Raw genomic sequence first — 14,011 nt, 5'->3', positions numbered from 1 at the left:
TGTTCACAAGAATGACACAGGCACAGTCACAGGGACCTTGATCTTTCACCTATGACCACCAAAAAGTAATCAGCTCATAGCTGAGTCCATTTGAATTTTTTCTTCGAATTTGGAGAAATTACCTTGAGGTGTTCTTGAGATATCATGTTAATAAGAGAGAGCCGGACAACCTGAAAACATAATTCCTCTGGCTATGCTATCGCCGGCGTGGAGGCCTAACAAAAGACACCAGTATGTGGACATGGGATGTGTCCACTTTCTTTATAGCATTTTTTATCGCATGTTTCTTGATATTATTGATGCAGGAAAGGATGAGATGAGCTTTTCACTGCTGCTGAAGATGCTGATCGGAATATACACAGATTCCCACATCCATATTGCACACTTATTTCAACAGGGTTTTGAAACCTCAGAAACAAAAACATTAAGTAGTTAATCTTTGGACAAACATTAAGCAATTCCTGATTGCTGAGTTTCAAAATGTTACATCAGGCGCAGCTCTCCTAAGTCACTGCTTAATTGATGTCTCTGCGCACGTCAGTAACATAAATGTTTCTTGAGTATGATGATGTGAAGATGTGAAGATGGTGGCAGTAAAAGTGGTGGTTTCTATCCTTTAATTAAGGAAAATTTAACAATGACATATCACTAACATATCCTGACTTATAAAACATTCAGCCGCCTCCCTTGTCCCATATTCCCTCCACAGGTGAATCTGAAATGAAGCTATTAAATGATAAAATTATTCAGCAGCTGGTGAAGTCAAATTTTTGGCTGACAGAGAGTTAATTCTGCTGTCACAGCTTTTTCTTCTTCTGTCTTCAGCTTGATTTGAAACACACCTCCACAAGGCGTCTGCTATGATGCGTTTCGTTTTATATAATATGCATCCTCTTTTCAGTGTACCGTGTCACAGCCCTGGAGTTTGATGCCCTATCAAAGTCTTTTGCTGGTCATGTTGTTGTCTTTGGCTAACATGGAGCTGTTTCCCCTTCAGCCAATATGTGCTCTTTGTCCTCCAGTGGAACAAGGCTCATTATTTCAATGTGTAGTCACAGTTTCTACCAATATGCTCAAGCAGGAATCAGGCCATCTCTCCGTTAAGTGAATTTACTTTGAAAGGTCTTGTCCCCTGCCACACACACAGATGCATGCACACACGTACTGTACTGGTATTACTTTTGTCCATGTGATGCTTGACTTGCATGACTGCACAAAACATAACCTTATAGTAAATCTGTGCTTTGCTGGTGAGCAGAGAAACCCAAGAAGCTTGGATAATTATATCAGTTTCTGTTGAAAAAGGTCAGTGAAGTGAACTGTGTTCAACACATGCGACTGACCTGAGCTGTAAAAAATTGGCTGAGATTGTTTGTTCCGGATGCAGTCAGTGAGAGAACTATAATGCTTCTGAATCACCCAACAAAGTAATGTGTTATGATTTACTGATACGGTATCACATATCCTTTCTTTTATGATGCATCTTACTGTCTTATTGTGATGATTTATTGTTCAGAATTTTTTAGAAATGCTTTAAAAATATATATAGGTCTTTCCCAGTTTGTATTAATAAAACCTTCTCTTACAGCACTAAATAGGAAATAAGAGAGTTAAGTTCACATACATGGCTGACAAGTGAGGGGTTTATAATTGCCAGTGAGAGTTGGAGATATCAGATGCAGAGATGTCTCCTCTCTCTCCAGTATAATGGAACGAGATGGCACTGGGATTGTATATAATTCACAGATTTTGTTGTGAGCAGTTTAATCTAGGAACTATTTTCTTTCCACCTGCCAACTGTATCACTGCACAGAAGGAAGCGTGCATCTACTGCTAGCTAACCCAGCACCACTGAGCTCACTAACATTACTGCTCAGCCGAGTGGGACGCTGTTCATGTTTTCAACTCATTAGCACGAGCCTCTCATCCATTAATAGATGCATGTATCCTTCTGCACTGTGATATGGTAGGTGGGTTTTCGTGATGCTCTGGTCAGGGTTTTTTAAAAACCCAACCAAAATGGCCCATAATGAGAGACAACCTGCCCCACCCAACCCATACACACATGCATCAATCAATGATCTGAACCAAACTGCAAACTGGAGCTGAAAGGCTCTGTTAATAACCTACTTGCTGTTGGGTATGTTGTGTGCCATTTTCAGTAAATATCACAAGCCAAAACATGTGTTTTCTGTTTTAAAAAGTACAAATGCCAGAAAGACATCAAGCACTCACCAATCCTTTAAGTGGTTATGTATTAATCCCCTCTTAGGTGCACAGCAGTTTGTTTACATGCCGTTACAGAGGTGCATATTTAACGGCATCAGTGTGGACAGTGTGGAGACTCTTAGTTGCCGTAATGACACGGTACTAAATTTGTGCAGAGGGAAATATTTAACAGGACATAATGACCAGGGACATTTAAATATGTCTGGACCTTAACAGATTTTCCTTGTCAAAAGCTGCATCAGAGAGGCTGGGCACAGCAGTGCTGATTAGACAGCTGTTTGTTGTGTGAGAGAGACAAAGAGGAGAAGAAAAGATGTCAATCAGATTACTGCAAAGTGTTCACTTCACTTCATGACATGAACTGCCCTAAGTCTGCAAGATTTTCTAACAAACATACCCAAACCGTCCCACTGACTGTGGGTCGACCAGCACAACACTTGTGGGTAAAGCTCAGGAGAAAAAAGTTCCTACATGATACTGCTTACAACAATGTCTATGAATTATCTTGAGTATTTGGGTCATGATTTCTGGAAAGAGACATTGCGGAGTTATTTAATTTTTAATTTTTAATTATTCTTTTTAGTGCTTTGAGCACACACAAACCAAGTGCCACTGAGTTCCATTGTACTGGACAGAAAGTAGACATTTCTACAGCCAATATCTCCAACACTGGCATCTCACACCAAAACAATCTAGACTGATAATCAGCACTACAGGTAAGAGGAATAACATGTATACTTTCAATTTCAAGGTAAACTATCCCTTTAACAGGTAATGCCAGTGTACTTTTTGCATAATTCTTTAAGCTTTTCTTTGTTTGTTTTCTTCCAAATGCCATTAATTCCCATGAAATATCTATCCTGCTGGTGTATTTGCAACAGTCTCATGCTGCTGCTGTCTGTTCTCCAGCCCTCCTGGAAGTTATTAAAACTACAATGAAATATTTTCTGGATCAGTCTGTTTAGACAATGACTGTAATGGGGACAATATGGGTGAATAATATTCTTTCACTTCTTTTCTTTAATCCTTGGCTTCTTCAGTCAAGCTGGTAGTAGCAGCCAGGAGTAGCAGACTTTAGTTGGTCTGGGCAAGATGCCCTGGAAAAACGAACAAAGAGGAACACATGCAGTGTTGTACCTATGTGGCTTCTGTGTGATGATGCGCTGGTCAGCTGTCCCCACAGAGACACCATACAGACGGTGAGCAGCAGCGCCCTTCTGCACATGCTCTGGAGGTCCCTCTCCCGCATTCTGGAAAAAACAGAAGACAAAAAAAATTTTAAAAATCAGCGGTCAGCCATATTTGCATCACACAAACACTCAGATGTGAGACTGGCTCACTTGAGCTCATGCCAACATGCTCCCAAAGCTTCAGTTTGGCAGTCAGAGGTGGTCAATTATAGTAACTCCTGAAATCACAAAGCTTGGATCTACAGAGCTTAAACTGGACGCCTTCGCTGTGTTGAGGATAAGCCTGCTGAGGGCCGCACATCATAAGGTTCCCCATGGAGCGCAAAATGTGGCTACTCACTGCCAGGAGGTGTAAATAAGTACAATAACAACACATATCAACGACAGGGAATCAGAATCAGTGGCATCGCTCACGGCAGTGAAGTCTGCGCTAATTCTTTGGCATCTCGTTAAAATTTGGTGAACTTTGACAAACAAATTTACACCTTTGAAGAATAGCTACTGATTTTGAGGGTGCTGCTGAACTTTGGGAACAGATCTTAAGAGCTGTGCTAAATGATGCAGCAATATTATTCTCCTCTGATGGACAAAGAACTATTAAAGAAAAGAGAAATTATTTGCATATAGTTATGAGACAGGAGCTGATGACACAAATATATCAATCAATTTTGACTAAATGCCAAAAGGGTCTAAACATCAGATGGTTTAGAAAGATGCTCGGGGATCTAGCATGTGAACAGTTAGCTCACCAGCTACAGGAGTTCACCGACGAACCCTGCGAGTAGAGCGTTGATTCATCAGTGATGATTTAACGAAATAATTGGTTCCATTGAAATGTGATGATATTTAGACGTGGAACAAGTATTCAGGTATTTTACTGAAGTAACAGTAGCAATACAACTGTGTAAGGGGCCGACCAGTATCGCTTTTTCAGGGCCGATACTGATACAGATTATTAGTAGTCAATGAGATCGATAACCGATATTTAGAACCAATATGCATTTACAATTAAAACGAAAATCTGTCTGTCAATATTTAGAATTTGGAATAACACAACTTTGTTTAATTTTTTATCAAAACTGAGACTTTCATCATAATATCTAGCAAGTTCCCAGCAACTTTTTAGAACAAAGTTAAGAGAAAATTTAAATTAAGACTGAATAAATAAAAAATAGTTCCCGAAATTTTGAAAATAAAAGTTCCTCCTATTCTGACACTTTCTTTGCACTTTTTAATTAATTAATTTTATCAGCGATCATTATAACAAAACGCTAACTAAGATAATCGGCAAAATGCCAAATATTGGCCCCAATAATCAGTCAGGTCGATAATCTGCGGACACCTAAACTGTGTGGAAATACTCTATTAAAAGTAATAGTTCTGCATCCCAATTCTTACTTTAGTAAATGTCCAGAAGTATTATGCTTACAGCGTTTACCGTGTTCATGTGAAGTAAACCATATGAAGCACCTCTGATTTGGTATTCACTACCCTGTAAGAGGAAATTCATCAGGGTTGCCAGTTTTCAACAACCAGCTGAAGGGAGATTATATATATGTATATATATATATATATATATATATGTAACGAAGTTAAATATGCACTTTATTCTCAATATATATTTTTAATCCATATTTGACAATTTGTAATTATTTTTATTTGAACATTTTATTGGGTGTTTGTGAATTTTATCTCAATTAGTTGTTTTATTTGTTGTTATTGTAATTTTCCTGTAGAAACTGGCCCTTTTTGCCCTTCATGGCTCTTGTACCTCCTGAGCTTCCGTAGCTCCTCCTCTCTGCCCTCACAATGCTGCTTCGCATTGATGAGGGTAAGTTGTGTGAGAAAATGCTCCGACATTATTTTGCTATTTACATGTGAAAATGAGCTATATAATCCGTAACCCTTGGTGTGTGGTGTTAACAGTTGTTAATATAATGATATACAGCTGATTTGTACTGTTCAGAACAGTTTTATTAGCAGTTTGCACAATGTTTTCGTGTAACCGTTATTGCCGTTATAGTAACCGTTGCAACACTGTGTACCGCCAGAAGTCACATCCTAATGTAGAGCAGGAGATTTTCCACCTTATTCATTGTTAAAAATGTGTTGTTTAGGAGCTGAGGTGCAGACAGACCAACAGAGGGCAAATTGTGTGTTTTGTGTCTTCTGCAGGTATGTTTTTGTTTGATTTATGTTGTAATTTCCGTTGTTTCTGTTTAGTCCCCCCCTTCATCTGTGCATTTTTACCTTGTCCACGAGGTGTCACTGTTTGTTTCATGAATATACTCTTAAATGTTTTTGGGTGATTTGTTAAAATAATTAATTAGAAAATTCATGGTTTTCAGTCATATTTGGCCTGGCTTCGCAAATAATTTAATAAGCAATTTGTTTGTTATAATAATGACATATTTATATGTAATTTTATTGCATATGTATATATCGTTAATAGACCAGACAATGCTGCTTCGCATTGATGAGGGAGCTGAGGTGCAGACAGACCAACAGAGGGCAAATTGTGTGTTTTGTGTCTTCTGCAGACCAAATTAAATTCTGGAAACCAGTCCCCGTGTCAGCCTCCATATGTGCCTTAGCCACGTCTGTTACATATATATATACATATATATATATATATATATATATATATATATATATATATATATATATATATATATATATATATATATATATATATATATATATATATATATATATATATATATATATATATATATATATATATTGTTGTTTAGTTTTTTGGTGGTGCAGGTGGTTTTCTTTCCAAGAAATCCACTGTACCTCCACCCTGATACAGAGGAGGCAAAAACTTCTGTACATTTCCCTGTGGATAATTTTCACAGGGATTATTTCTTCAATAGAAATGACTCTGATGAAAATCTACTTCTACTGTATGGGGACCTGATTCCAAACAGTGACACAGTTCTGATGGGTACTGATTTTGAATTTTAAAAAATTGAATTTTATTTCAGTGCTTTGACCGCCACAGATGAAATTCCATTCACTTGAAAACCTACAAAACTTGGATCCAAAATATCAAACAAACCTGTTCAGAATAGTTAATCTCCATGAAGCTTCAAAAGGACACAACACAATAATACCTTAAATAATATATATTGCCCACAATATTCTGCCTGTGTTGCTGACACACACAAAACACACACCAAAAAGTTATTAGTTGAATTTCCAGTTTTCTTAACACTGAAATTCCTGTCCATATGCAATAGCTTTATCAAACTTCAGTAGCTTATAATGAAATAAAGTGTGTTTTCATCGATACTACCTGTTGCCATTTTTTGTTATTCATTTCAATAATTAGAGGTCACATCCATGTACACAATAATTATATTTTAATTTTACTTTAAGTAGCAAAACTGAAAAAATCCTTGAATATCAACCTAAACAGGATTATAAATAAATATTTTTTGATTTCCAGAGTTTGTTTACAGTAAAGCGAAAATGTTCTAACATCTCTGCTGGTGCCCAGAACTGAAACTGACGATGGCCTGTGTGCTATGTTACAGATGATTTAATTGTAGCCTATAAACTTGGAATCTGTGTGTGACAGCAAATCTGTCCCCTGAAGTGTAAAAAAAGTACAGAAGGTCAATTAGATCTGTTAGATCCTGACCGATCCTGTCACTGTGTCAGGGATAATTAATAGTCATGAATAATGAATGAAGATACCACTGCTTTGCCACAGTGGTTCTCTCACTCTGGAGGTGCACATATCGTTTCCTGCTGCTATGTGACTCAAAGGAATAAAACCAACAAACAATAAACAAATATGTCTTCAGATTCTCTCAACAGTGGCACAACTTGTATTACATTTAGTCCAAATATAACAATATGAAGTTGAATATCACACCCTGTAGTATTAACTAAGAAATGTAAATACATTTGTCGATGAGTAAATCAATTGACAAAAGTCAGCTTTGCTTTAAAAATGTAAAAAAAAAAACAAAAAACAAAACTGTCAATTAGCTTGCAAGCAACAAGCAATTTTAAAACAACTTAATTAATACCACAGTCCCTAAACTTTTTTGAAGTTACAGTTTGTAGAATTTAGGGGAAATATTGGCCTAATTGGAATATAATGTATTTGAAACTATGTTTTTAAAATGTATATCACCTGAAATTAAGAATTGTCGTGTTGTCATGACCCTAAAATTTGCCATTTATGTCAACATACAGAGCAGGTCTTTCTCCACACAGTCCATCATGTTGCCTCTAAGGTGGCCCAGAACAGACAAATCAAACTCTGGCTCGAGACAGAGCAATTGACATTTTCATGCTTGCCACTGTAATGTGCAACCTTATCACAAGATGCTACAAAATCCTACGTACTACACCTTCAACTAGCCTACCACCTCCAGTACCATAGCCAGCACCACGCAGTGCATTGCTTGGAAAGTACCACAGTACCCATCGCCAAAGACACATAAAGCAAAGTGTATGAATGAGGTACAACTCAACATAAATGAAAGAGGTTTAGTGGTGTTGAGGTCTGTTATGTTTGTGGACCAATACTGGTCCTGAAATGTGAATAAAAGCCTGATCTTCAGGCTTTAGCCTGTGCGCAGAGAAAGCCGATTTAACCAACACAACTGTATCTTTTCATGAAGGAGCTTCATGCTTTGTGGCTTCTTCACCTGAGATTTGTTTGAGCAGTGTGAGAGCGTGAGACAGCGCCTCAAAGCAGGAGCCTCACGCCAAAAGTGTGAGACTTGGCAATCGTGTATAAACACACTGCAATTCATAATACCAATTTAGATCTGGAGACAGCTAGAACAAATGAAGTCTGTTTACTCTCTCTGTCTCCCTCTCTCCCACTTGCTGTCATCCTGCTACCTGGGAGGTGAGTAATGCTGTTTGTGTGGTCTGTCTTAATGTGCTCAGCTCAGTAATCTTCATGTACTTTCGGAGGGCTGTTGTCCAGTAATACTCTCCATCTCCATCTGAGGGGCCTGTGGAGAGCGGAACAAGCAATGCAATCAGCGGCTCATCTCACTGCCAACAGAACTGGCCTCCTCTCTCGTGAAAAAGCAGCCGCAAATCACAGCTCTGCTTTGAACTCTGTTCCAGTGCAGCCTCTCAAATTAGTAAAATGCTTGGTTTCATGAAAAGAGATCAACTCTTGCTTATCTGGCAGAGGCTCGCATATGAGGGAGATGTTTGTGCTGTGACTGCCTTTGTACTGACAGCCAGAGCTGGGTGAGATCTTAACGAGAGGCTCTAATTCTGTACAGTATCAGACAGCTGACGCAATCCGGATGTTATGAGCAACAGAGACTGCAGACAAACATAGACGCAGTGTCTGTAGCATCACCAATACATTACTGAAGAGACTATTTCTAGCCTGGGGTTTGGATTTACGCTCGTTTCCATCTGGTCAGGTGTTGCAGCCAAATGATCCAACTTTGAGAAAAAGGATTGGAGCCTTGAGGAACTTGAGGTGAGGCAAAAACGTTGCAACCAGGAGAGCTGACTGTGACAGACTGAGACGCCCGTCAATCAGGACAAAATCAGCCTGAAAAAACACATCCAACTACTGCAAGCCTCAATATTCCCAGAAAAATCAAGTTTTTCGAATGTAAGCATAACTTAATAAATATAAAGTCACCACATTTTGAGAGGGGTTGTACTGTCATGTTAAATATAGTTTGAAGTTTTAGACCATTGTTTGTGGATTTATGTTTTTAAGAATCCAAAAAGTTGGGTGATGTGAACAGCAAACAAAACTAAATCAGGTGAGTATAAATGCTCATAATAATAGGCTCTGAATCTGAGAAAACGCCTGACAAAGCTGCAAAACAAAAGTGCTGAAATAGCATACTGTAGCTCTAACAAATTTTAGATTTTAGATTTATATTTATAGGATGACGGATTGCCCCCTCTGGGTTCAGAGAGTTTCTACTCCAAGGAGAGAATTCAAGTATCTCAGGGTCTTGTTCATGGGTGAAGGTAAAATAGAGTGTGACCCAGCATCTGCAGTGATTCAGGCGCTGCTCCGGACTCTCAAAGTGAAGAGGGAGCCGAGCCGGAAGGCAAAGCTCTCAATTTACCGGTTCATCGAGTCATAACCCTCACCGATGATCATGAGCTTTGGGTAATGACCAAAGGCGTAGAAACTTCCGCAACACTTGTAGTAACTTAGAACAACTTTGTAAAAAGATAAACGTGTTTCGGCTTGTGGCTTTAATCAGGGATGATGCTGATGAAGGAGTTTTTACGCTGTTGATTTATCTTCTTTTAAATGCACCTTAAAAGTAGGTGAGGTAACACCAGAAAGCCCTGCTTTGGGGAGTGACCAAAAGAATAAGATTGTGGATCAAGGAAACAGAGATGCGTGTCCTCTGTGGGGTTACTGGGCTCAGCCTGAGAGATGAGGTGAGAAGCTAGGACAACCGGAGGAGGCTCACAGTAGAGCCGCTGCTCCTTTGTGTTGAAAGGGGCTAGTTAAGGTGGTTGTGGGCCAGATAAGGTGGTTGACCAGGATGCTTCTTGGGCCTGGTTTTCTGGGCACATCCAACTAGTAGGAGACTCTGGGGGTAGACCTAGAACATGCTGACTGGATTATATATCTCAACTGGCCTGGGAACCTCTTAGTGTTCCCAAGGTGGAGCATAAAAAAGCATTGCTGGGAGAGGGACTTCTGGAGTACTTTGATCAGCCTGCTGTCCCTGCAGGCCCCAGATAGGTGGATGAACATGGATGGATAGGTTTATAATATTCAGTGTTTGTGTTACACAGGTGAGACGCAGCACTGAATAACCCCTCAACAGAGCTGCTCTCCTCCTAGTTAGGTCAGCGTCTGCCGAGTTAGCACAATTTCACACAGCAGCAGCGGCTTACATCTGTCACTGAGCCATTAAAGGGTCCCAACAAATTAACGCCATTAAACCTGTTTAAGAGCTTTAGGTAATGTAAGCTATGTGATGCTAACATGCTAACATTTCTCCTGTCACCGTGTATGTGTGGACTCACCAACTGTACCCCACAAAGAGCAGAGAGAAAGCGGGGCAGAGGCTGAGCGTATCAATATACTGCGTAGAGCTATACAATGAAATATGATTTTGAGCACTGTAAATAGTAATGTTGATATTATGGCAGTATGCCACATATAAGTCAATGTATGGCAAACACTGAGTCATTTTTATTCATTATTTCTTAATTGTAATTCCAAAATAAATAAATAAATAAATAAATAAACAGAAACAAAAATGCCTTTTCAAATCCTCAAATTGAAAACCAAACAAACAAAGGTGTTGTAACTTTACAAGAAATGTTGCCTTGTGCCAAAAAAAGGCAAGGAAGAAGAACTGCTGACTAGCAAACGTGGATATAAACAATAACAGCAGCGAACACTCAGTTCGACATCTGCCCAGTGAGCACAAGCTAACATCGCAGTAACGGTTACACATATTGTATATAATGGATATATTCCTATTGTTCGTCTTACATATGTATACAGTATATTGTGTTGTAAATTGTTGCATTATACACATATGTTCTATTCCTAACTTTATTACTACTGTATTGTAGCATAAGGCACATAGTTTTATATTTTAACACACTTTACACACACAGCACATTATACGTTTAGAATTTTAAATATTTTCTTACTAGTACTAATTGTTTTCTTGTATAACTGTTTTTCTTTTTAATATTTTCACATACTTTATTTTTGTACTCATTTCTACTTTCTATAATTCTCTCTGTTCGACTTTAGAACAAATGTACTGATCCACAATTTTGCCCCACGGATCAGTCACGTATTTCTGTTTCTGATGCTGATTCTCTAAAGAATCGGTTCCGCAAAAGTTTTGTGACGAAGGATGTACATTCAACAAATTAAAAGGACTAAAGGACAAACAATGCATTCTGGTGAGAGACAGTGAATGAAAAAAAAAACACAATAAGGTGCCTTTAACTTCTATAGGTCATTTGAACAGAACTGCATTATAAGCAAATTCAAACTGGCCTCGACACTTGGCTGATGTTGTTTCAGACAGTTTGACTTCTGCAGAACATTAAGTTACAAAACAGACACACACTGCAGCACCAAGCGTGACTGAAGTGGTTCTTATGATCTCTTTGTGAGTTCATTGGAGACTAACCAGTTAAATTGACTCCCACGGAGTAAGAAAACTAATTTTCACCTGCACTCCCTGCAGTTTCGTACAACACCAACACAAACCGCCTCCAACTCCAGACCAGATGAAGTGGTAACAGGATTAGAAGGAAGATTTTTCACTTTGGTAGAACAAATTAGGAGCTCCGTGTCAAATTCACAACTTCTGATGTGAGTCCAGCTCGACAGTTCCACCTCACTTTCAGTTTATTACTTTTAATTTCTTCCATTTCTGTTGATCTTAAGAAATAAATATTAGATGCACATTAAATACTTGCGCTTCTGTAAACAATCTTATTTTTCCGTATTTGCAGTTATTGATAACAAGAACGGTAGGAAACCAATAAATCTGCTCTGACAGCTGAACTCTAGAAATAATTGGAATTTGAGTACGTGCTGCTCTGCCTGCTAAAAATGAAAAGCCTTGCAGTTAGTCTGTGACTGTTTTACTCCAAACAAGATTTATATCTACTCGAGCATCTTATACCACAACTTTCATCCTGTGTCTGGCAGTGTTCAGGTGGCCTGTTGGAGCTGGTTAACAGGGTAATTATTCCACCTGATAGATGTGGCACTGAGACCAGGTGGCTCATCACAAAATGGCCTGATCACGGTAAATATATTCTGTGATAGCATAAGATGTGCAGGAGGCACACGTACCAATTTAGGGAGGATGAGTTTTCATGTTACTTTCATTTGTTTGTCCACAGCAGACCCAAATATCTCCTCCAAACCTGTGCATGTAGGGCTTGATGAACGCATCTGCAGTGTTACTAAATATTCATGCTGAACGTATCTTCAAATATCATTTATTTCACCTTCAAAATCATTTCTTGGTGTCTGGGGCATAACTACATTTTGTGGTCATGTTTGGGCAACTTAAAGCTCTTAGTTAAAGTTCGGGAAAGATCCAACACGTTCTCATCCCAAATCCTCACATGTTGCAGCTTCGTCAGTGGACTTTTGCATCTACGTATTAGGTTTCCTTCTACATCTGTTATTTACGCTCTAGGATGCCACTACTGTGATGTCAATAAATGCACATGGTGAGATGGCGTGGCATGTGGTTGTGTTTAGGCAACAGAGTCACTGATGGTTAGGTTTACAGAAAGAAGGCACGTGGTTAGGTGTCCAAAAAAAGAAGTCACAGTCACACAGAAAGCAAACACCAGACTCCTGCATCAAAGTCTGTATAATTAATTTGTATACTATTTTAGCTGTTAGAATACAAAAAAAAACAATATATTACTATTTACGACTGTTCCTCATAATTACAACAGGACCTGACACTATCTGATAATACCTGCAATGTCACATGTTCATTAAAGCCCAACTTTGGAACATCACTGCCAATTAAACTTCATAACCAGAATGTAACGTTTTATAAGATTTAAAGGGACAGTTCAACCAAAAATGCTTTTTTTTTTTCTCTTATCTGCTGTAGAGGTCACTCTCCAATATTATGGAACTAGATGGCATTCAGTTTGTGGTGCTCAAAGCGCCAAAATTAAAACAGCAGTGTCTCTTTCCATAAATCATAATCCAGTTACTCAAGATAATCCACAGACCTTGTTTTGAGCAGTTTCATGTAGCAACTATATTCTTTCTACCCAACTACACCCACCAACCATGTCACCATGCAGAACTAATCGTGTATTTACTGCTCACTCACCTTGCACATCTGGGCTGGCTAACATTACAGCTCAGCCGAGGACGACACCGTTAATGTTAACATCTTGTGCTGTCACAAGAATGAGCCTCTCGTCTATGAGTAGATGCACGCTTCCTTCTGTGCAGTGATGCAGTTGGCACTTGAGTAATTGGGTCATAATTTCTAGAAATAGACATTACTGCTGAGTTTTTGAAATGTATTTTTTTGTCGCTTCGAGCATTAAAAACCCAGTGCCATCTAGTTCTATTATATTGGAGAAAAGGCAGACACCTCTACAGCTGATGTCTTCAACATCTCACTCCAAAACAATCTGGATTTATGGATTTATGAAAAGATCTGCAACTGAGAGGAAAAATATGTATTTTTGATTTTGTGGTGAACCGTCCCTTTATTGCTTTTTGTTTGTTTGTATTCCAAGATCCTTCTGAAGCTGTTCCACCACCACTTATTTCATTTTTTTTTTTTTTTTTGCCAGCTGTGAGCTGCTCCGTTTCCTTTGTGCACTACATCATAGCAGAACAGTATCCGTTAATGACACACTTAAAAATCTGCCATATTTCGAAAGCATACAGTTTATCCAGTGTGAATATAATACATGCTAAAACCTGCTTATAATTAGCATATCATGTGGATTTGGGACACACTAGTGATCTTTTCCTCAAACTATGTTTTTCCCTGAAGCAGTGTTTTCATAGGATGCGGGATGTAAACCTCCAGCCTCATGCCCTCAGCTTGAGGGCATGATCCATCCTGACCACTTGCATACTT

At 38.7% G+C, this 14,011-nt stretch overlaps 1 protein-coding gene across 2 annotated transcripts in view; it reads right to left on the bottom strand.

Moving 5' to 3' along the window:
* tafa3a (TAFA chemokine like family member 3a) overlaps positions 1-14,011 on the bottom strand; it is a 154,665-nt gene that overhangs the window by 49,365 nt on the left and 91,289 nt on the right. For both annotated transcript variants that reach the window (XM_042508454.1, XM_042508447.1), the window contains one exon: positions 3,367-3,479. In XM_042508454.1, the coding sequence (XP_042364388.1) occupies positions 3,367-3,478 (112 nt within the window). In that variant the 5' untranslated portion in view covers position 3,479. The remainder of the gene's footprint in view (positions 1-3,366; positions 3,480-14,011) is intronic.

Source organism: Plectropomus leopardus, chromosome 2 (genome assembly GCF_008729295.1).
Source record: "Plectropomus leopardus isolate mb chromosome 2, YSFRI_Pleo_2.0, whole genome shotgun sequence".
NCBI lineage: Eukaryota > Metazoa > Chordata > Actinopteri > Perciformes > Serranidae > Plectropomus > Plectropomus leopardus.
This window is presented reverse-complemented; position numbering and strand designations above follow the sequence as displayed.